This window comes from Podarcis melisellensis, assembly GCF_964234715.1.
Source record: "Podarcis melisellensis genome assembly, chromosome: 15".
NCBI classification, from domain to species: Eukaryota; Metazoa; Chordata; class Lepidosauria; order Squamata; family Lacertidae; genus Podarcis; species Podarcis melisellensis.
In genome coordinates, this window is record NC_138532.1 from 8,410,815 (window position 1) to 8,435,904 (window position 25,090).

General features: G+C 43.3%; 1 protein-coding gene across 2 annotated transcripts in view; it reads left to right on the forward strand.

Moving 5' to 3' along the window:
* UNC5D (unc-5 netrin receptor D) overlaps nt 1–25,090 on the forward strand; it is a 405,072-nt gene that overhangs the window by 197,338 nt on the left and 182,644 nt on the right. For both annotated transcript variants that reach the window (XM_081890876.1, XM_081890877.1), the window contains exons 3-4: nt 12,013–12,156; nt 18,962–19,065. In XM_081890876.1, coding sequence (XP_081747002.1) covers nt 12,013–12,156; nt 18,962–19,065 — 248 coding nt within the window. The remainder of the gene's footprint in view (nt 1–12,012; nt 12,157–18,961; nt 19,066–25,090) is intronic.

A 25,090-nucleotide genomic window follows, 5' to 3' on the forward strand; every position in this document is an offset into this window, starting at 1 on the left:
TAGCAAACATACTGGCCACGGTGCTTTAGCATGACAGAAATGAGTAGTAACAAGCCTTAGGCTCTTAGACCTCCTCCCCATTCCTCCTCCAGTAAGGCTGCAAGAAAAAAAAAATGATGGCTTTTGATTAGCTGCAGTTTAGTGTGTTGTTAGTTCCTAAAGTGTAGTTAGATCCTAAACTGTGGACAACGTCAACAATGTCTTGTTGTCAGCATCATAACCCACGTCTTGAAGCTGGCTTGTTTCAAATAAACCCTGTTTAATCTTGTGGGTTTGGACCTCATAGCAAGCTACAGTTAATCTAAACCAGAAGTAAAAGCTTCTGAACCAAGCTCAAGGCTTGCTGTGGCTCATTCTCAGCACAAGAAGCCATGGACATCAAGCCTACAGTCTTTCAGATGTTGCTGGACTACAGCTTCCATCTTCCCCAGACATTGGTCAGACTGGTTGCAGCTGATGATGCTGTAGTTCAGCCACATCTGCAGAACCACCAGTTATCCCATCCCTGCACTAAATTATGGTTTGGCATGACGTCCAAATGTGGACATTTTCTGTGTTGTGGCTACATACTGTATGCCACCATAAGCTCCTTGGAAGAAAGGGAGGCAGTAAATAAATGACGATATATATATAGTGATCATGGTGGATTTCTGGGTATTTTAGGTGCAGCAGCAATGTGCTCTTGAGCACCACTTGATTGGGGGCAAGCACAGAGGAAGGTCTATTTATTGCATTCATGTCCTGCTTTTGGACTTTCCAGAAGCACTTGATTTACCACTGTGGAAAAAAAACAATGATAGGCCAGATGGGGCCAGATGGGGCCAGATGGATTTCTGCACTAATTCAGCAGGGTTTTTCCTATGACATGTGTCTCAACTAAGTATGTGAGCTCCAAGGTGTCTGAATCTCACAACACAACACAACACAACACAACAACACAACACAACACAACACAACACAACACAACACAACACAACACAACACAGGCAGTATATGAACTGGAACTGAAAGTTCCAAAATACTGATGAACCTTGGTATTAATGTACCAACAAGTGTCATTTGCAGTCTGGCAGTGGCAGGTGGTAGAGACAGTCACCATCTTGAGTGCTCGTGTGTGGCTGGCTGGTTGCATTCATTGCAACCATACTGGAAGTTGTGAAATGGACGGAGGGACCTGGGGAGCCAATCGGCATCCAGGCTAGGCTCCCTGAGGGGCAGGGCATCAGAGCAGGCCTGACGGAGAAGTGCGCTCATCAAGTCTTCTCCTGGGAGAGAGAGAAAGGGAGGCCTGACTCAAACACTCAGTCTCAGTCTAGGTTTCTCACCCATTCTTTTCTGTTTACTTTGACAGTTACTTTTTTTACAGGGACATGGTGGTCATCCATTAACATTGCTATGGGCCACGGGTGGATTGGCTTGGTCTTGTGGGGTTTCACCTACCTCATAGCAATCAGGAGGGAGGGGTCCACCAGAAGCGGTTCACGCCTTAGAGGACTCCAATGTGGGCTGCCACACCATCTGTCAGCTTAGAGCATATCAACCAGAAAGCAGGTTGGTTGATCAATGTATCCACACCAATGCTAATGCTAAACCTATTCTTCTATAATCTATATAGATCAGGAAACAAAGGTCTCAACTACCTTGTCTTGATTTTGCTGTCCTGGATGGTAAAGGAGATAGAATGCTGGGTTTGCCTATATATTTCACTTACCGGTAACATCCTTGAGCAAGATATGTGTCAGCTTTAGAAGAGGCTTTTCCAGGTACAGAATTATAGGGGGGGGGACTGGAGATGTGTCCCCCTTTAACAATTCTAGTAGTTGCATCTGTGACATTTCCTCACCTTTTCATCCACTACGGATCTTTCTCCCCTTTTCTGTACATATTACAAATCTGCACCTCTGTTGCTCACTGAAGGAATGGGTTAACTTCTGAATGCCTCTTGATGCTTGCGATTAAGTGGGTGCTGATTTATAGAGAATCTAGGTTTACAGTGCTGAAAATCAATAGTCACCAAGTGCAAATCAGATTTATTTATAGAATCAGATGCTAAAAAGCCCAGAGAGTTTCATCTTGCATCCAGATCTTTGACAAGACTGGGGGTTGGGAGAATGAATCCAAAAGAACAACCGTGGTTCAGTTGCATGTATTTCAGAGCTGCCTGCCCACCAACCTGTCACCCTAGTTCATTGCATCCCCCACAAAGGTCTTACAGGCCGACACAGAGCTGCCCTGGTTAGAACTGAGAACAGTGGAGCCCTGAGGGCTTTCAAGAAAGTAGATTTGAGCCCTACTCCCATAAGAAGGATCAAATCAAAGTTCTGTTCAGTCTAATATCCTGCTCCAAATGGTAGGTAGCCAGTTGTTATAGGAAGTCCACAAGCACCACATCCCTGTTGTGTGCCCCCAGAAAATAATGGTAAGAGGCTATGGAATGCTTTCTGCAGTAAAGTCCACCAGGTGCAAACTTTAGCATTATTTCAGATCAAGACATACCTCTTCTCCTAGGCTTCTGAGGGATTATTATAATCCTAGAATTGTAGAGTTGGGAGGGACCTCAAGGGTCATCTACTCCAAGGAACCACAGCTGACAGATGAAGGAGAGTCCCCCACCTTCTGAGATTTTCCATTCCATTGTTGAGCAGCTCTTACCACCAGAAAATTCTTCATAATGTCTGGTTGTAATTCCTTTTTTTTGGAATTAGAATCCATTGGTTTGGGTCCTACATTCTAGAGCACCAGAAAAAAAGTTTGCTACTTTTTACATGTGACAACCCTTCAATTATTTGAAGATGACTGCCCTAGCACCTCTCAGTCTTCTCTTCTCCAGGCTAAACTTATCCAAAGCTTTATCATCTTGGTCACTCTCCTCTGCACACATCCCAGCTGCTCAGTATCCTTCGTAAACTCTCTCTGTGTCTGCATTTTGGGGATATTGTTTTATTATTAAACTTGGTGGTTGGTTGGTTTTTAATTGTGCATTTAAGTCTCTGAGAGAAGTTTTGTATTACACAAATAATAAATTGAATTATTCATCATCTCTCTGAACCAGGAACCATAGACAGACCTATCTTGTGACAGAAAATTCCCATATGTTTACTTGGCACTGTGTGAAGAAGTATTTTGTTTTGCTTGTGCTATATCGACTGCCCATCAGTTTCACTGGATGACCCCGAGTTGTAGTCTAATGAGAGGAGCAAAACCAATTGTCTCTATCCATTTTCTCTTTACCACACTTAATATTGCTTCCCAGATATTGGGCAAAAGTGTAGGTGCTGCTTGCTTCAACCAGTCCATAGATTTAAGAATGTAAGAAAAGCCTGCTGGATCAGGCTAAATGCCCATCTGGTCTAGCATCCTGTTCTCACAGTGGCCAACCAGATGTCACAAGCAGGACCTGAGCACAGCAGCACTCTCCCCAGTTCTGATTCACATCAACTGTTTAGTTTGAGGCTTAGAGTGCCCAACAGCAGAAGCACAACACAGCCATCGAGGTTAGCAACCATTCTCCAAGAATTTGTCTAATCCCTTTTTGACGCCTTCCAAGCTGTTGGCCATCACTAGCTTCTGTGGGAGTAAATTCCATAGTTTAATGATGTGCTGTATGAAGAATTGCTTTCTTTCGTCTGTCCTGAATCTTCCAACATTCAACTTCGTTAGATGTCCCTGAGATCTGGTGTTATGAGTGTGATGGCCTGGGAATCTGATTCAGAGGCTGAACCTGAGGAATCCCAGCCTGCACAAGAGTCCCCACCTCCAGTGCCGGCTGAGCCGGGGCAGGGGCTTGAATCTGAAGGGCCCTCACCTGTGCCGGATCCTCAGGAGCAGACACCAGCTGAATCCGTTCTGGCTCTGGAGGTGATCAAGGACCCATTGCCTGCAGGTGCTCCTCTCCCAGCCCTGTCAGGGGAAGGTGAGGCTGCCTCTGGGTCCAGTAACCCTCCAGCCTCTCCTGAGCTGCAGAGGCTCAGGGCGGAGAGGCTGAGGGAACTAAGTTCTCTCAGGAGGAGTGCTCACCTCCAGGCCAGGAGAGGCGAGTCACCTGTGGACCGGGGCCACACTATGCCTCGGAGGAGATAAAGGCCAGCTGTCCAGTCCCAGGTTGCGGGAGCAATATCGTTGGTTACCTGTTCCTTCCGGCACCCTGTTCTGCTTTCTGCCAGAGTTCCTGACCATGCCCGACTCTCTGACTTGGACCCTGCTTCAGCCTCAGACTGGACACGGACCACGCCGCACGGTAACCTGAGACCAGCACAATGAGAGAGGAAAAAGAGCTTTTCTCTGTCTGCTTTCTTTGCACCATGCATAATTGTATACACCTCTGTTATGACTCATCTACTCACCTTTTCTCCAAATCAGTTTAGAATGTAATTTTAGGGTTAGTCTACAAATTGTACTCACCTCTTAGAACAGGGGAGGCGAACTCATGGGTCCAAGTGTGATGGCCTGGGACTCGGGCCTGGAGTCGGAACCAGAGGAGTCTCAGTTCACATCGGATCCTCTGCCTCAGGCAGCATCTGAAACTAGTCTGGGGCCTGATTCTGAAGAGCCCCAGTCTGCACAGGTTCCCCTGCAACAAGCACCAGCTGGGCTGAGTCAGCTCTGGCTCCAGATGCAGGGATTACGTCGTTGCTTTCAGCTGAGCAATCACTTACAGCTGCTCTGCTACCGGTTGGGTCAGGAGAGGCTGAGGTGGCCTCTGGGTCTAGTAACCCACCGACATCTCCCGAGCTGCAGAGACTAAGGTCTGAGAGAAGGAGAGACCTGAGTACTCGCAGGAGGAGTGCTCACCTTCAGGCGAGTAAAGGAGGTGAGTCACCGGAGGATCAGGACTGGCCGTTACCCCGACAGAGATAAAATGCTGTCAGACCCCACCCCAGGTTGCAGGAGCAACATTGCTGTTTGCTAGAAACTGCCTGTGACCCTGTGCCTGACCTAGCCTGGTTTCCTGCCTTGACCCTGTCAGACTGACTCTTTGTGGAACCCTTGGATTCGGGAACGGACGTGGACCGCATTGCTCGGGTTTACCCCTGGGCCCAGCACAGTAAGCTGTAGAAAGTGGCCCACCATCCCTCACAATCTCACCTCGCAATCTCAACTCTGCACTGAGATCGGGATAGAAAGTGTGCTCCTCTTTAGAGAGCAGACACAGCTCTTCATCTCCTAATAACAGTGCTGTAGCACTCTCGGAAGAGGGGTTTTATCTCTTGATCCCAGGGGTGAGATGAAGGCCTCTGCCAGCTCTTTAGAGGTGGGTAAAAGGCAGTACCCTGGCTCGAAGGTGGGAATGATGTGCTCAAAGGAAGCAACAACCCATTGACTGTCCTTTCTCTTACAGCAGCTAATGAAAGGAATAAGCTTTCTGGGTTTGATGCTTTCTTTGTATGGCATGGCTGGTCTTCCATTTATCTCGCTTCCACTTTTCATTTGCCTTGGAGCTCATTGATAGAACATCCTCAGAGGACACAACAATGTCCACTGCACCCAAAGGGGCTTTGTGTTCATTATAATTATAATTAAAAGGAAGAAATTGCCCACAGCTTGTTAGCTTCCCCCTTAATGTTCAAGAAGGATTTGTCTCACCCCTGAGCATCAGTAGTGTGGGTTGTTGCCATGCAGATGTCCTCAGACCCTATATGCTATGCATGGGAAGGTGACCTAAGAAGAAGAGTGCCATTTTTTAACAAGTGAATGAAAATTAATGAAATGTGCTTATTTATTTTGGTGTGTGTAGGTATCTTATACTTGAAGGGTTTCTTAATTGGAAAACAACAAATTATTAATTCTGGGAATGGTGAAGAACAGAAATGAGATTTTTAAGAACTGAGGAGGGGCATCTCCCAACTGTCGGTATTTTGTGGGATGGATTCAAGCGCACACCAGGAAATGTAGATTTTCCCAATTAAAGCATATTAAAATTCCCTGTTGTCCTTGTTCAACTGATATACTTTTAAAAGGAAACATATTCTTTTGTGGTTATGAAACTGACAGGAAACATTTTGGGGAAAAGGTGGCATGAACAGATGATTAAAAGGAAGATTCACAAACATGCCACAAGCAAACCAAGATGAATATTCATGGTTCTGTGGCCTTCCTGCCAACCTGCTCAAATGCTCACAATCGAATCTCCATGTAAGCTTCATGTAAGCAAATCAGGATGAATTCTCATTAAAAAGGTCACTTAGAGGAGCCCAGGTAGATCCTCATCTCCTTCCGGGGGGTATTGAAATGGAAACATTCTCTGTGATGGCATCAAAGATAGGCAATGTAGTGGTGCATAGTAGTGAAATAGTTCTCATTAGTTGTTCTAAGACAGGGGTGGTTAACCTCTGGTCCTTCATATCTTTGCTGGACTACAGCTCCCATCATCCTTGACTATTGGCTACTCTAGTTGGTCAGATGGAAGTTGAAGTCCAACAACATCTGGCTGTCCACAGGTTAGTCACAAGATGCATTGATTTCTCCGTTGGGGGTGAAAGCCTGATTCCCCCCCACACACCCTGCTTTAGCTTATTTTCCCACATTTGTATCTACTTACAGCCCAATTTGAAGTATGTTTACTGATAATAAGCTTGCAGGGGAGCAGAAAGCTTTGCTTTGGCGAACCTGGCAGGCTTACGTGATGGTGGAGACAGCAGCAGCACTTTAATCTTTGCCAGGTGGCTAGGAAACACCATTTAAATTCCCCACAATGCCTGAGTGCCCAGGGCATTGTGGGAAACAAAAGCGACAGCTTCCAGTTTCAGGCACGCAGTGCTGTTTGGTTCTTTGGGTTGAGCAGAGTGAGGGAAGATCAAAGTGCTGTGACTCCAGTAGTGTGCTGTACAGTGGTACCTCGCTTACGTACTTCCGGAGGTCCGTTCTTAACCTGAAACTGTTCTTAACCCACTTTAGCTAATGGGGCCTCCTGCTGCTGCCACACCGCCGCCGCATAATTTCTGTTCTCATCCTGAAGCAAAGTTCTTAACCCGAGGTACTATTTCTGGGTTAGCAGAGTCTGTAACCTGAAGCGTATGTAACCTGAAGCATATGTAACCCTCTGGTTGCGAACAGGATCTGTTCCACGTCATTTTGTGCGTCTGCGCATGCACAAGCGGCAAAACCTAGAAGTAACCTTTTCCGGTACTTCCGGGTCACCTCAGGATGAAACGTAACATGAGGTATGACTGTACTAAGATGTTGGGCTTGACTATGGCACAAAGTCCACTGTGAAGTTTATGTATCCATGCTAACTGGGTTTTATGTGAGGTGTAGTCCACATTGTCTGGCGGGCACTAGGGTTGCTATAGGGAAGGGAACACATTTTTTATCCTGAAGGACACATTCCTTCATAGACTACCTTCCAGGGGCCACACATCCATGGTGGGCAGGTTTGGAGGCAACAGTAGCCTGAGGAACAGGTGTGACTCTTACATTGTATGGTAGGCTACATACCTGCCATGCAAATCTCTCTCTCCCTCCCTTCCTCCCCCTCCCCCCTCTCAATATCTGTTGACTGTCTCCAGCCTTGTTATATATCTGCCCGAGTGTTTCTGTTCTGGGGATTTTTGAAAGCTTTTCTGAGATATTTAATCAAGGCATTAGCTAGTGATGCTGGAAGATTTAAATTTGGATTCTGGAGAGAAGTCCATTGTACTGATATCTGTGAAGTGACAGGCATTTAAGATTTTGAGCCCTTGACAAGCCTGGTCTCTGTATCTCTCAGTACTTCCTGTTGGAAGCCACCGTCTCGTTTTGTTTAGCTTGAGGTTGTCATTTCTCACAAGGTTTGCTTTACATCTGAGATGTTTAGCAGTTCATATTGAGCAAAGTTTCTCCGAATTAATTTGCAAAGTCCCCGACATCATGATCAAACACCAGTTTCTGCAAGGCTTATAAATGTCCAAGATCTGAGCTTTATAGATGAAAGAAAGGCTCTTTGGAAGCAAATGAGCCTTCAAAGAGGTGGAAATGTGTTACAAAGTGCAGGGCTAGTTACTTTGCCAAAGTAGTTGGGAACTGCTTTGCAGATGTCTAGCAAATTTAATTGGACTACTCAATTACCAGTAATGTTAATTAAGAGATGATTAGGATTTGCATACCTTCCAACATTTAACTGATAAAAATAGGGACAGGCTTGTAACCTGCTTACATCTCATATCAATAAGTACTAGCTAGATTACATTGTGTTTTTTCTGGAAGCTTGGTTTCGCCAATTTCAGTTTAACACAGCTAATTCACCCCCTTCCCCGTCTTAAATTCATTTATCCACAGTTCTACCTCAGTCTGTGATTTCTATTTTGTTGTTTAAAAGTCACCAAGAACATTTGAAAGCAGACATGTTTTCCTTAATATAATGCAAGTTTGTATGTTCTTTTCACTCATTTCTACATTTTTATGCCTGCTTTCTCCTAATATAAACATATTTGTGTACATTTTCTGGTTGGGGAAATTGGAATTTTGAAGGCTAATTGTGCTTTGTTTTGTGTATTGCCTGTGGAAGTGCAGTGTAGGTAGGTTCCTATTAAAATGTGAACTGCCCCCTCCCCACATCAGTGAATTGTATCCAATGCTAGTCCTACTTTAGGTAGCCACTGATTGATTGATTTATTACGGCCATTGGCCCATATCTAAAACAATACATCAAAATTTATCCATAAACAATACAATTTAAACAATTCCAAGTTAAAACACCCCTATAAAACCAATTTTACTTCAATTAAGTAAACTATACATAATAAGCTCCCTGTATGTCAACCGCAATTCAAATCCCTCAGATTTTGGGAGATATGCGTCTTAGTTCTGGCACTTATTGATGGTTCTTAAGTTTGGCTAAGCTGTCAGAGTCATACAGTGATCCATTTCTCCTCTTATGAAACAAGACATTAATCAGGTATCTAGCGACTGCAAGGGATCTACTTGAGTCTTTGTCGTTTAATAAGTATATTATTTGGGCTTCCTGAGGTCTGTCAGCAATTCTCGATAAATATGGGGCCAGAAACTTGGACCGTGAAGCCGAATGTAAAGGACAACAGAAGATTATATGATATAACGATTCTATAGATCCACTTTTACAGTCACAGAGGAGTGAGATCTGTCCGTTGTACTTTAGGTAGATCTTTTGAAATACTGACCAGAGTTGCATCTTGCCCTATCGAAACGCTGACTAATTGGTGGTTCGCAACATGATACCCAAGGCCCTTTCTCCCCTAGCTGCCATTTGAGTGATTCTTAGCAGTCTGTAATAGGGTTGTGGCAGCTGGCAGGCAGTTGCACTTTCCTGCTCCGTATCAGAACCCAGACAAAGCATTATATTCCTTCATTCCATTTCTGAGCTATTAACAGATGTGAGTGCATCTGTTGACCTCCCTTTGGTTGCTTACACATCAATTTGTAATGTTGCATCCTTATGTAGAGGACAAGAAATCCATCCATGTGCAGAGATGATGCTGAGGAAGGCGTAGGAGCAAAACACAACCTCAACTATTATAGACAGACGGCATCACAGAGGGCCTCTCAGTCTGCAACTTTGCATTTGTAGAGAGGAGACAGGGGAAAAACATTCCATGTTATAAGTGCGTGAAAATAGTGAGAATATATTTCTGAAGCAATACCTGTGAGACTATGAGCATTTAATCTAACTGATAGAAATTAGTGTTTATCCAGGCTACCAGCAGAATGAATTTTCTGATCCTGGGACTACTTTGATCCAGCAACTATGAAGTAATGGCAAAAATATTTTGATTCACACAATATACCTTGGTCTTTTTGGAACATAAACAATACATTTATTTTTAGGGTTGTTTGGTGGATAAAGGTCTTGTGGGGGGGCACCCACCTAGACACAGTTTTTAAACTTGACTTTCTGGCATTCTTTCTCATGTTATTTCAGGCTTGGATGATACAGTTGCACTTAGTCTTTTCTGTTCTGTTTTAGGCCCAGAACAGGACTGTAGCTCAGTGATAGAACAACTTTTTTTTATGAGAAAGGTCCATAGCTGTCAACTTTTCCCTTTTCTTGCGAGGAATCCTATTCGGAATAAGGGAATTTCCCTTAAAAAAAGGAAAACATTGACCGCTATTGGTCCAATCCCTGGCACTTCACATAGGGCTGGGAGAAAACCATGTCTGAAACTCTGGAGAGCACTACCAGTCAGTGTGGGCAATACTAAACTAGATGTACCAAATGTCTGAATAAGAATAAGGCAGCTTCCTTCTAACATTTAGTTGCCAAATAGACTGTCCCCATTTCTCCCAGACCCAAATATTGAAGAAGGGGACTTTTACTAGGTCTGGGGGAAAGGGTTAAATGGTCCCTCCACTTTCACTGTGATCTCTTTAAAATGCCCTCACTCAAGTATAGAGGGCCTAAGAAAACACAGGTGTGCTATTTGGAAAGGGGGATGTTATAATTTGAGAGTAGTTCATTCGTATAAAGAATCTATAGAGAAGCAGAGGGCTAGAACAATCTAGGATTAAGCTGTTTGGTTTATGTTTTTAATGTATGTACTTTGATGTTAGCCGCCCTGAGCCTGGTCCTGGCCAAGGAGGGTGGGGTATAAATAAAATTTATTCTTCTTCTTGTTGTTGTTGTTGTTGGAAATAATTAGAAATTGGGGTGGGTGGGAATTGGATCACTTAGGATTCAAAGGTGAACTCATGTAATTCACATATTTTTGAGAAATAATACATGAACCGGAACACAGCCATCGTGCACTGAATTTTGCAACACAGTTCTCCAGCCAAGTAATATATACAAAAAGCATAAATATGGATGAAGTATGCATTAAAAAGCATATATTAACATGCAGAGGTACATTGGATTATGCAAAATTGCTTTGTAAACCTGTGTCTGTTAGGCAAAATTGCATACAAGTGCATATCTAATAAGAGAAAGCTGCACTAAAATGCTGGTGAATTTTCAGGAGGGTTTACTTAAACAAAAAACAAAACAAAACACTATGGTGGAAATGTTTTGAAATGAAGTGGGGAAATGAGAAATGGAGAGAAACGGAAATTGACAAGTTCACCATTCCTAGAAATTAGAGCGACCTGGCATATACTGAGAGAATAGCTGGGTCATGGGTTATATTGCACCAGGGACACTGCCTAGCTATTCCACTGAGATTTTAAGTCAGGCTTTCTGTGCTTTTTGAGCACCAGCGAGAGAGGCTGCATAGGGAAAATGTGACAGGGATATTTTGCTCATGTCATTGTGCAGATGCTCCATAAAGATTGGGTGAAAAAAGCAGGATTATTCACAGCAAATGCTGAGTGTGTGTTATCTATTTACACACATAGATAAACTGCTACTCCGTTTTATATAATTTTAACCATTGTTGCTTTCGTGATTGTTTGTTTTTAACTTTTGCAAGCCGTATTGACGGGAAAGATGGGAAGATGATGGACTATGAAAATAATGCCAGCTCCTGAGCGTCACTTGCCACTGGGCTGCTGTTTCTCTGTGGGGTTGCTTTGTGTATATTTCTTGATTTTCTGTCGTTCAGTCACTCTTGTCTTATTATTTTTGGCCATTATTCTGCTGCCATGCTTTGTTACAGCCGATGGATGAAAAAAAGTATACACCCCAAATACTACTGTACACACTCACCTATGAAGAAAGCCCTGTTGTTTTAAGCAAGAATCTGTGCTTAGAATTGCAACCAGCACTTATTAGAAGACTGCTGCCTTGCTTGCTGTGTTATTGTTGCATTTTCTTTTGGAAAAAAGCTGAACAAACCAATCTTTATTTATTTATTAAGAGTGAAAGTGCCAACAGAAGATTTTAAAGGGAGATATTACATAGTTTGGAATCACATCTTGGCAAGCGGATGCTTTCAGCTCATGCGTTCTGACCTACTTGGCTGTTAGAATTTAATTAGCAGCCATATATTATTGTCAAAGTAATTAAAGCTTTGCCTTGATTAAAAAATGGAATTGTTTAATTAAAAAGAAAAGGTTTGGCTAACCTTAGTGTTATGCCTGAGTAAGACATTCTCTATCAGCTAATTTCCCTGTATCTTTCCCATTCAGGCTTGAAGGTTCGTGAGGCATACATCAATGTGACAAGGCAGCAAGTAGAAGATTTTCATGGGCCAGAGGACTACTGGTGTCAGTGTGTTGCATGGAGCCACTTAGGGACTTCAAAGAGCAGAAAAGCTTCGGTCCGCATAGCCTGTAAGTGCTCTTCAGCTTTGCTACAGAAGTTTGAGGATGAACCCTGTAGACTACTGTTGGGCATTGGGTCACTTGACAGTCTCCATTGTCCAAACATTGGTGGTCAGCACGGCTGACAAAGCAGCAAGAATAGGGAAAGCATGGGTGGTGAATGTACACACAGAGGGGAAAGGGCAGAATTGTACCATAACACTTCTCTGACATTCAAGTGTTTTCAAGCTCTCTGGTGAGCACTAAGATCTATTCCTTACTAAGTTTTCTGATTAGTTTACAATTCCTGAGAACAAAATATAAGCCTGACATGTGCTGGAGTGAGCATGGGTGTATACCAGTTGCAGTGTCCCCTTCCAAGTATTCACAACTACGGGTCATGTGAGTATTGGACACTCACTTTGTTAGTTTGAAGGAGAAGGCTTGGGATTTAAAAATTTGCCTGGGTCCCTCATAAGTGTATGGGAAATACATGTGCAGTTACTGTAAATACAGTAACAAGTACCAAATATATCTGCTGTAGCTGAATACTCACATGTTTTGACAGCTTCGTCCCCTATCTCTGTGGTTAACAAAAGGTGATTTCATATGATTGAGAAGTACATAGTTGCTGCTGGTGATATGTATGGGGAAATATATAACCATGTCCATAAATTAATAAAATAATCATCTGGATCTCAAGCACAGGGCTAAATGCACTCTCCAGTAAAAGAACCATAGCAGAGCTTTAAAAGTCACAAAAATGCAGCAACAGTGAAGTGTTACAAATAGGCTGTTAGACCTTTTAAATATTCCATTTAGCCTACCTACAGCACTTTCCCCCATTTCTACCACACTCACAATGAACAGACCACACCTTTAGTAAGTTTAAATGGCTTTACTTACAGACTCCAAACTTCAGGTTCATGTGTTATTCCATGTACCAACAAGAAAAACACAGGTAGAAATTCTTGGGTTACAAAATTCAGAAAAATACTTCTGACCACACAGTCTGGGCTTGAGGTGGTCAAGCCCGGATGTGTTGCCTGGTCAGCTTCACATGGTGGATAGAGAGTAAACAAAGAAGCTTCAATTATAAGGTAAAGTTACCCCTGCCCATACGGGCCAGTCTTGACAGACTCTAGGGTTGTGCGCTCATCTCACTCTATAGGCCAGGAGCCAGCGCTGTCTGCAGACACTTCCGGGTCACATGGCCAGCGTGACAAGCTGCAACTGGCGAGCCAGCGCAGCACACAGAACGCCGTTTACCTTCCCACTGGTAAGCGGTCCCTATTTATCTACTTGCTTCAATTTATTTAGCTTCAGTTATATTTGACTGCAATTCCCCACAATAAGCTTACTGTATGGTACCAACCTTCAGTGCCACTCCAGGGCATGAGAAGATGATAGACCCACTGTGTGGCTTCTCACTAAATGAAATTCACAAAGTATGTCCCTTAAATGCATGGTGTGTTTAATAGCTGTATATCAGCTGCAACTTCTGTTTTTGCATAATTTCATTTCATTTTCATTTTTTAAAAAATGCATCTATCAAATACTAGAATGGAAAGCACAACACATTGATAAGGCTCCATATGAGAAGACACACTAAAAGTAAAACTAAAAGTTGACAATACTGTTCAGACATTTGCTCAGGCTTTGAGTCAAAATCTCCATATGTACACTGGGATTGCAGCAAAATGTTCTACCCTTACTGTAAGCTTATTTATGCATCTATGCTGCCTATGCACAACATGCATAGACTCACACATGCAATCATGTGGCAAAAGCACAGTCCACAGCCTTACTTATGAGCCTACATGTGCACAACATGCTCATATGTTGTCGATGAGTAAGGTGCTTGCTGCCACAGTCCCACTTCCCCTACTTTCATTGGCTGTGTGAATATACAGGACATCTGAAGTGCGCTTAAATAGCACATGCAAATCTTCTTTCACATGTAACTTGAGATAAATTTGGATCCACCTTCCCTAATATTCAGCTGAAACAGATTTGTCTATATCGATGTTGTCAAGTTTCCAGTTCCAATTTGGGAAAGACCTGCCAGAGATTCAAAATGGAAACAAGACCAGCCATAAATGCCTCCCTGGCTAATCTTGAGAGTTTGAGACTTGGAAGAACTGCATCCCAACATGGTGCACCCAAAGCGATGATGCATGGAAAGGCTTAGCATGACCTGGGGAATGCTTTGGGACCCAGGAGACCTGGTGACCTGTAAAAATGATAAAGCCAGACACACCTTTTAGTACTTGCAGAATATACAGTATGTGGATTTAAGATTGCATTTGCAATGATGAACAGGTAATCAGTGCATTAGATAAATAATTTGAGAGGGTATTGGGCTTGTGTGAAGGTACCAGAAGGTGTTAGATTCTGTACTCAAATAGAACCTTCATCTCACGCCCATTTCAGGATACTTAAAGAATTTTATTTCGGTGAATCTTGCAGCAAACTGACATGATCCTGCACCTTTTGGCCTAGTTTCCAGTTTGGAACCTCATTATTCTTTTGATTATACACATTCCCAATTTTTGGGTTATGGCTCCCAGCACAAAAATGTGCCAGAATATGATTGAAATGCATACTTTCAGATGAACACTGTTTAGAAGTGCAGACTTTTGGTGGTGCCAAACACAGACTTCCATTTGCTCAGTGAGACTCCTCCTCTTCCTCTCTACCTTGACCCCTCAGTCTCTCCCTCCCCATCTGTTCTAGAGAGATTTTGTTGTTCTGGTTTGATGCCAGATCCCACGGAGAAAGCAGAAAGGCTGAAGGTAAAGCTAATTAAAAGTTCCTGGACTTCGGTCAGCTCCGAGGGAACAATTCGAAGCCTCTAAAGGCCTTATCCACAATTCCCTTTGCCCTGCTGCTTTCCCCCAGGAAAACCCGTTGTTTAGCTCTGAATCAGAACAAACAACAACCGAGTTTTTCTTCAGATTCTTGTTTGTTCTGATTTAATGCTAAAGAGTAGGTTGTCTGGGGGAAAGCAGTGGGGCAAAGGGAAAACCATGCCTAGAAAGCAAATGACAAGTGGAAAACTGCTTGGACCTGTGCTTTCTTGGCACAAGACATGAAGTGTGGAAGAGCCCTAGGTCTCTGTCTCCAAACTACCTCCTCCAACTTCCCTCCATTTGTAGGGAAGAGCCTTAAAGGGCCAACCCTCTTCCTGAAGACAAACACTCCTCCTCTGTTCTATAACCTACCTCCGGGTGCACTTCCTGTACTGCTGGACGGGTGCTGTGCTGTGGTGGCATTTGGTTCTTCGGGGGAAGGTGACGATGAGGTTCTGATTTCTGGCCCTACAGGTCCTGGTGGACTGAGAGATTCCATTGGGGGCTGCTGCTTGACAGCCTCAAGCACAATGGTCTCCCTATCTTCAACAGTCATCTATGGCTCCCCACCTGGTGTCCCCCGCAGTCTCCAACTCCATGTCTGGATCACTGCTAGATTCAGGGGTTATGACACTGCTAGATTCAGGAGTCTTCCCAGCCTCCAGAAAATACTTTTACAGGGGAGGAGTCAGCAGCAGGACGAGAGGAAATAGATCTGTCCATTTGTGTACACATTATTTGAGCATGTTCAGAAGATTAAACCTTTTTTTGGGGTGAGCCCCTAGATGGCCCACTTTCTGCATATCCCCTTTTTTCCTGTGCATTTCAGATATTACCTTTCTTCCACCCCTTTTTTTCTAAGGATGCTCGCCTTAAATTGAACAGTTGGGTAAACACAGCAGCTTCATGATTTTTATAAATGACAGTGATTTTTCATTGGCTGGTTTGCTTGGAATGCGTAAATTATTTTTATTTCATTGAATTAACTGCCCTTACATTGAAGGAGCTGGTAATTCTCCCGTTTTGCAGGGCTGCATAGGGCTATTATTCGGAATTGGATTTTTATTGACTCTCTCTCCCCCCGCCATATACTATGAATTTTCTTTCCTAACATGGAAGTGTGAAAAGGGAGCATGAAATTAATTGGTGGATCGATCTGGCTGTATAAGTTCTGAAGCCACATGGACACGGCTACTTGCTTTCTCCATGTCCAGCGTGGCTTTGCAGTTTTTCTTCCCCAAAAATACAAAGCCTTGGTAAGGAGCTCTTATGTAGCCTTGATATAACTAAAATAAGTACTCTGGTTATTTCCATTGGCAAAGCAACTTCTCTGTTTTCTCAATAAAGTTGTGTTGCTTTATTTACATATATTGTTTTCTCTATTGTATATGGGTATGTGGTGTGTGTGTGTAGGGAAAAGCAGGAAGGGAAGGGTCTCTAACATTTTTAGAGACTCCCTTCGGGGGGAGGGGTGGGAAATAGCAAGTGGGAATTATACTGACTCAGCTGTAGAGCACCTGCTATGCATGCAAAAAGCCTCAGGTTCAGAGCCCTAGCATCACCAGGTAAGAATGAAGGCAGACATCACTTTCTGGGTGTGGTGGAGCTGCTCCACTAGCTTTTCATCAAGTAAATCTCTGCTCCCTTTGGATTTCAAACTGGGTTTTAGACCCAGGTTCATTTCAGTTGAACATATGCACTTGTAAAATGTGTTTGCTTGCTTGTGTGTTGTTTTAGAAAATTCAACATTTTTTTTAAAAAACTCGCACTTGAAGTGAAATTCTATTACCGTATTTTTCGCTCTATAAGACGCACCAGACCATAAGACACACCAAGTTTTGGGAGGAGGAAAACAAGAAAAAAAATATTCTGAATCTCAGAAGCCAGAACAGCAAGAGGGATCGCTGCACAGTGAAAGCAGCGATCCCTCTTGCTGTTCTGGCTTCTGGGATAGCTGCGCAGCCTGCATTCACTCCATAAGACGCACACACATTTCCCCTTACTTTTTAGGAGGGAAAAAGTGAGTCTTATAGAGCAAAAAAATACGGTAATTTTCAGAATCGATCTTTCTCTCTCTCTGCACCATGAAGTCTGAGACTGCTTTTCGTTGTTGTTTTTAAGGGGGGGGGAGAGAAAGAGTGGGGAGAGAAACATACATAAGTGAATGGGAAGACTTCTCTGATAGATCTCACAGTGCAATATGAAGAGAGGCAAATTCTTATAATTTCATTTTCTCTGCAGGGGAGAAAGCATTTAGTCAGTTCCCAGGCATGGGAGCTGTCCAGCACTATGCTTAGCATTCTTATTACGAGCCAAGTCCTACTATGTCCAATGAGACTAGCTCCCCAGTAATTGTGCTTAGGATTTAGGAATGGGAGAGACATTCATTCACATAGAGACCCTACCAATTCATTCACATAGAGACCCTACCAATTTTACACTCCTTGACCTGCTTTAACCAATATATTAACCAAAATCCATACTCCTCCATGTTTTGCAATGCTGTTTTCCAGCCTTTTAGGACAGCCAGTGTGGCATAGTGGTTAGTGTTGGACTAGAAATGGAGAGACCCAGCTTCAAAGCATCACTAAGCTACAAAGCACAGTGGGGGCCAGTTAGTCTCTCACAGCCTAACTTACTTCAAAGGGGTGTTGTGTTGGGGGGGGGACCATATATGCTGCTGTGAGCTCCTTGGAGAAGGGGTGGCGTATGAGTGCATTCCTGTTTTTCTATCTGTTTCTTTATATATGTACAAATGCACACACCATCTAAATTATCCCACTTTATACATCTGGTGAAATAACTGCTTGCCTGTGAAAACTCACACTGTAGTCAATGTGCTGGCCTTCAAGGTGCCACAGAACTCATGGTGCAAGCGTGGGGAAGTGATGCACATAGAGACCTATAAGCTCAGCTAACTAGCCAGGCTACAGGCCTTGTGCCTTATTTTGAGCTAGGAGCAGCTTTACTCCCAAGGTTGTAAACAACATTCTTAAGTGTCTACATTTGACAAGAGAGAGTCCTTTGTTTCCTTGCCTAGTGAATAGGTAATGAAGGAAGGACCATACATTGTGTAATTAGTATTGCGTTGTAACTTTAAATTGAAGGAAGTTTATGCATATGTTTGGCTTTAACAGATAACAGCAGGTCCCACCCTTTGGGCTTTGCTCAGCTTTTGGAGAGTGATCCCACTGAGCCTTTATTGCTAGCAATAAACACCCTTTTGTTATTCATCAACATTGCTGGAGTTTTCCCTTTCAGCCCAGACATATATTTTGCTACAGAACCTCAGACCCTATGTCTGGATGTGGCCCTTTAGGCCTCTGGATGTGGCACCCAAGACTCTCCCTGGGCCATGCCACACTCCTCAGAGGCCCTGCTTGAGGGGTTTTGAACTGGGACAGTATTTCTTGCTTGCCAAGATGAACAAATGTGTGTGCAGAAACCCTTGGGATGTAGTCAGCCATGCTTCTGGTGGTCTTCTATAGGTTTTCTAAAATGGAACGTGGCCCTAAGACTGAAAAAGTTCCCTGGCCTGCTTTACTATATCTGCTGCAAGAGACTAACCTGTTTACCTGTATACCTGGAGGAGGTACCCCCATCGTCCATCCCGGACACTGAGGTACAGGTCCGAGGGCCTTCTGGCAGTTCCCTCATTGCGAGAAGTAAGGTTACAGGGAACCAGACAGATGGCCTTCTCGGTAGTGGCACCTGCCTTGTGGAACGCCCTCCCACCAGATGTCAAACAGATAAACATAAAAGACAATTGAAGGCAGCCCTGTTTAGAGAAGTTTTTAATATTTAATTCTGCATTGTTTTTAACACTTGATTGGGAGCCGCCCAGAGTGGCTGGGGAAACTCAGCCAAATGGGCGACGTATGGATAATAAATTATTATTATTATTATTATTATTATTATTATTATTATTATTATTCCATTGAATTTTTTTTTAATGGTTAACTGCAATGTGTTATTCTTTACAGATTTGCGCAAGAACTTTGAGCAAGACCCTCAGGGGAGGGAAGTTCCTATTGAAGGCATGATTGTTCTCCACTGTCGCCCACCAGAGGGAGTGCCTGCTGCAGAGGTGAGGGATCATGCCCTTGGCATTTGACAAAACAACAACAGTGTCTGTGGTGTTATGTTTGGATTCCTTTGGTTTAATCAGGTTGCAGTGTGAATTTAAATATGAATTAAGCACTGCAAGACAGGCTTAAAAGTTTATTAAAGCCTCCCGTCCCGGGTGAAGCAATATTTGTGTGCCTCCTATGTATTACAAATTGAATCTTTTGACATGTTCTGAGTGGATATCAGCAATTATTTCCTTTCCATTATCTCCCACTGAGAAACTATCTACTGACCATCCTGTGTCATTAACCAGTAATCTGCCCAACAAAAGAAAGGGGCCAGCCAATAGCTGTCATTAAATGACATTAAATGTCATTAAATTCTGTGTATCTGAAGAAGTGTGCATGCACACGGAAGCTTATACCAAGAACAAGCTTAGTTGGTCTCTAAGGTGCTACTGGACATTTTTTTTATAAAGATACTGTTGGAACATAGGAGGAGTTTTGCCTTGGTAAGGATCAACAGCACCCCAGCAAACTTCTCCAGAGTAACCATGAGGGGAGTTTATGATATGGTTCCTTTGCACATTTCTCCCATATCGCTGTGCTAATGCATGATGTTGCATACTTTAAGGAAAATGCTGGAAACCTCAGGAAGGGAGAATGCTGTTGCGCTCAGATCCTGCTCAATGACTTTCCATGGGTATCTGGTTTGCCACATTGCAAGAAAGAGAACGTTGCACTAGATGGGCCACCAGGCTCTCCTTAGGTTCTTATGAGAGCAGCTTCCACTTTGAGTAGACAAATAGCACATCATGTACTAAAAGAGTTCCTGGGCTCCATCTCCCCTTTCCAAGACCAGTTTTACCATGTAGTGAGTTATTTGTGTAGATCGCATCTTAGAAAGGGAAGCGTATTGAACAGTTGGAAGGCAAATAACAGCATGCAGTGCTTTTAGTCCTCTGAGTACTGGAAACTCCATGAAAACACTGACACATTAATTGTGTGTGGCCAGCCGAGCAGCTAAATAAAACATCTTGCCTGGATTTTGTAGTTTTCTTTTGATCATTGCCATTGATCACAAATTTCTTGCCATTCCGGCTCTTTCTTCAAGCCTTATGCTCTTCCTTCAGTATCATGACAGACAATTACTGAAAGTGGTCAGCTTGTATCTGTAATTACTTATGCTGCAATTGCTTCCCTGAAAGATCCTCTTCAATCCTCTCCACGGAACCAACTGCCCACTCTTCAGATTAGTAATTGGGAATAAGCACAGACCGCTGTAGGTAACTGATCAGAATTCATGCACATAACCTCTCTTCATCTCTACCTTTCTATGTACACACACACGTGTGTGCGCGCGCGCGCACACACACACACACACACAAATGTTGACCACAAAACCAGCAACAATAAATGGTAACAAGAACAGCATCTACATCTCACCTTCTTGCTCCCAATTGCTTAATGTGGCATACATACTGCAACCCCTCTGTTTGGTTCTTACAACCTTGTCAGGTAGATGTCAGGGACTGGGCAGAGGAGGAATGGTGGAGACTGCCTCCCCAGCTAGACCTTTCCAGGGAGGAGGAAGAGGAAGACAGTTTCGATTTACAACAAGGGTTTGAGGGAGGTTGCAGCTCAGAGGCAGATGAGAGGAAAAGTTGGGAAATAATGGGAGAGGTGGTGGAGGAGGAAGCAGCAGCAGGGGGCGACAGCTGATGGACACAGTGTCTTTAGAAAACATTCCAGACTCCCCCCCTCCCGAACCTGGTGAGCCTTGAAAATAGGAGAGCAAAGAGCTCAAAGACAGAGGGCACGTAGCAGCACCCATAGGAGAAAGGACGAGAATGACGAATGAGGAAGTGGGGGGGGGGTTCACTCAGGACAGTGCCATTATCCAAGAGGTTGGGTTCTATAGCCTCTTTCTGTAAATACTGAATAAAAAGATAGTTGTAAGAAATATTCCCTTGTCTTTGTACGTTCCTCAGCAACCGGCCGGTAGTCACTGGCAGTGGCCTGCCAGTAGGAGAGGCTGAGAGCAAGTGACAGACCCAAGGTCATATTGTGAATTTAATGGCTTCATACAGATTTGAGCTTGGGTCTTCCCAGTCCTAGTGTGACACTAGGTGGTTTGGTGTTATTTACTACAGCTAACACCCTCCCACCAGGTATGTCCAAACAGACTATTCCAGAATTGTGTGTGTGTGTTCATTTGGTGTATATTTCCAACCTAAGAACAAGGCCAAGCCTGGTGCCCTCAGAGTTTTGAACACAATTATTCATGACCATAGTCCATGCATCTGGGTCCAATGTGACTTGTAGTCCAAAACATCTGGAGGGCACCAGGTTGGGGAAGACTGATCTAGGTCAATATCGTATACTTTGGTTGGCAGCAATTTTGCATGGTCTCTTCTGATGGTTTTTCCCAGAAACCTACTACCTGATCTTTTCAGGGACTGGACCTGCATGCAAAGTATGGTTTTGACCACTGAGCAATCATCCACCTGCTTCCTTAACATAAGAGTTGCTGCCTGGTACTGAGATAATTGATGGTGGTGGTACCTTTAATGTACAAGCCCCATGAACAATATTAAATCCTCCTTTTTGCAGATTGGGACTGTAATTGGGGTGCCCCAAATAAACCTCAGCTGGGAGCAGTAATGGTTCTGAAGACCAGTTACTGGAAACTGCAGGTGGGGAGTCTGTAGGTTTCCTATAGTCATCTGGTTGGTCATCATGAGAACAGAATATTAGACTGGATGGGCCATTGGCCTGATCCAGCAAGTTCTTCTTCTGTTCTTATTCAGCCTGATTGCCAGTTTTCTCTCTGTGGACACAGCTGGAAAAGCAGTGGTGCTTGTGTTACAGCAGGTTGTTGGTTCTATCTATCAGCTCAGAGCTGGAGCTTTGGGCCAGCAATTCCATCTGTGCTGTGGTAAGTTTACTCTCCAACAAGACTTAGAGCCGCATCTGCGCTGCTGATATTAAGGTACACATTGATAGAGAGAGAAACTGATCTAAACCAGAGGCTGCTTGCTTCTCATCTCAGTCAAAATCACTATGGTATCTTATTAATTGGGTGGACAGAAGAAGCCAGAGAAACAATAAAACTCTAAAGAACAAGCAGCACATTCTGTTCATTAGTCAGAGGGCCTGCTGAGCACATGCCATTGGAAACTAGTTTATATGATGAGTAATGAGGCAAACTGGGAGGAGGAAGGCAAAAAAAGAAAGAAACTACTCCAAAGGATAAGCTTCCAGCTAGCTAGGAGTAGCAAAACCGCTGAATAGAAATGAGAACAGGAAATAAAATGTGTGTCTAAGAGCCAAACCACACATTATGTTAAATGCATGATTGCATTTAACACCAGTGGTTTTGTTGCCATTAAGTAGCATCTGCAGGGGGCCGGAATCAGGATTGTGATCATTTTGTGCAGAGAGGGTGTGTGTAAACTGTTTTCTCCCATGTGTACATGCTCCCATTTCCTCTGCATCCGGCGTGCTCCCACCACTGTTTAGGGAAGCAGCGTAGACATGATGCTAGCCATAACCCATATCTGTTGTTCTGCCATTTCTTATGATATACTGTGTTTTGATGTGATTCTCCCCAAACCAGTTTCGATCCGGAATGATGAAAGGAACAACTGAGCTGCATTTTCAGCTGCTAAAGGGCACACATCCCTTGATGTCAGTTCCACTTTTCCTCTTCCAGCAAATTGCTTTTAGGGTGGGGCAGGGACAAAAATGGTGCAATCAAGTTGGGTCTTAAGCTAGTTCAGCTATTGGACCTGGTGCAGAAAAATTCTAGGATTTTCCTGTGCCCCCTTGCACCTTCCGCCTTCGCTGGTGGAAACAACAGAACTCTGGATATGGCAGCAGCTTCACCACTCTGTTAAGCCCCGCTACTGCCCACCAGGGATTTGAATTGCTGCCTAAAACATTCATTCAATGATCAGAAGGACCCATCCACATCTGGAGGGACAGTTTAGGAGCCACACAGTTACAGTGGTGTTGGCTTAACCACAGTCATGAACTGGCTTCCTGAGATGGAAGAGTTCATATAATCTTCCAATTTGGGCTATGACAATTCACCAAGACAATAGTCTCCTTTAGTTATGGGAAAGCTTACACCTCTGAATGTTACAGATAGGTAGCCATGTTGGTCTGCCATAGTCAAAACAAAAAAAATTCCTTCCAGTAGCACCTTAAAGACCAACTAAGTTAGTTCTTGGTATGAGCTTTCGTGTGCATGCACACTTCTTCAGATACACACTTCTTTATTCAGATACCTCTGAATGTATTGCCGTTATCGTGGACTTGGTACATCAAAGGTATAACCAACACAGAGCTCTCATTCAATCTTATCATGAAGACAGGAAGAAATAAAATAGCTGAGATGTTATTAGGTAGAGGATTAAAAGCTGTTAAAATCAGCCTCCCCTTCCTATAAACTGTGCATATATTAATGCTGTAATGTCCGGAATGGCTTCATCAAACCCTCACACCATCCCAGGAGTTAACCCTTGTGGCTGTTGAGACAGAGCCCACTTGACTACTTTCAGATCAATTCATTATTTCGAACTATAATACTTTACATTTACCAGCTAAATGGAAAATCTGTCTTTCATAAAAGTTAGGAATGATGTCTGATAAAAAAGGCGACATTTTAATGGCTTTCTGCAGATTAAAATGGCGGAGTTCTCAATAAACCCTGATTTACTGGTGTTGGTTGTAAAATGGTTATTGCTGCTAATAAAGTCTGTAAATCCTAACTGGTCATATTTGCTCTGGACAATAAAACTTCCCATAAAGGCTCAGTGTATAAGGCTAATTCTCTCTTCACATCAAGGTAAGCAGTCTACTCAGAGTAATAATTCATAACCTTTGGAGACCTGGTCTACATTTAAATAAATGGCTGTGTGCTCCCCCACAGCAATAGAATTCCAGACTGTACATTCCTTTGTTCTGACAAGTATGGTAATTTATGAGCAAGACAGCTAATTCACTCCAAAACACAGAACCAGGCTGTGCTCTTTTGGAAGGTGGTCAGCCAGCCGTGATCCGCTCTGCTTCTCCTCTCTCTGCCCTCAAAAAGCTCATGATCAAATGCAAATGGTTTTGTAGGGAAAAATTAAGCTGGATGGAATGTAGACTTCATATTCCGATTTTTTTGAATCATTATTAGCATGCATTTTTTTTCATCCATAATTCTTTTGCACTGTAGTGCGTGATTCTTTTCTTTTAATACGTTGCTAATTAAGGCCCCTTGCCACAATTAACACATGGAATAAACAACATTCTGACGTCAGGTGAACATGGTTGCAGGAAAGCTGCAAGCATTGGAGTGCATCCTTTTGAAGAGGCAGGTGACACGCTCATTTATTTCAATATACAGCCTCAGCTCACCTCCTACCAACCTTTTGACAACCTGCTTAGTGGAAGGGGATCATCAGGAGGCTAGGGCAGACAACGCTGTCAGCTCACTATAAGGAATGATTTTGTCTTGAGAATTTCCTGTAACACAGTGGATGGAAACACAGTGAGAAATACTGCTGAATCTAAATTAAGGTTACCAGATTTTTTTCAATGAGTCTTGGGACACTGTTTTTTGAAAAGAAAAAAAGTTATTTTTTTAAAAAGTTTTTTTTTAAAAAAATTAAGAACTAAAATCTTCTCTTCTGTGGTCTCCTCTGTTGCGTGGCCTTCCTCTGGGCCCTGGCCTGCTGTCTTGGAGTGCTAGCTGCCATGGAGTAGGCTTCGGTCGGGTCTGGGCTGGGCCACATGTCCTTGCCCTCCCGGTGCTCTCCTACCTCTCTTTCTTAGCGGCGGTGGTGGCAGCGGTGTGGCAAGGTTGGGGCTTCTTTCTTTTTTCTCCTTTCTTTTTTTTTTAATAATATTTATTAACAGTTTAAAGACTATAAAAGAAAGAAAAAGAATTCAACAATACAATACAATACAATACAAAAACACTATGTAACACTAACACTAAAACATTAAATTAACGACACAACAAACACAATTTAAAACACATCCGATAATTTC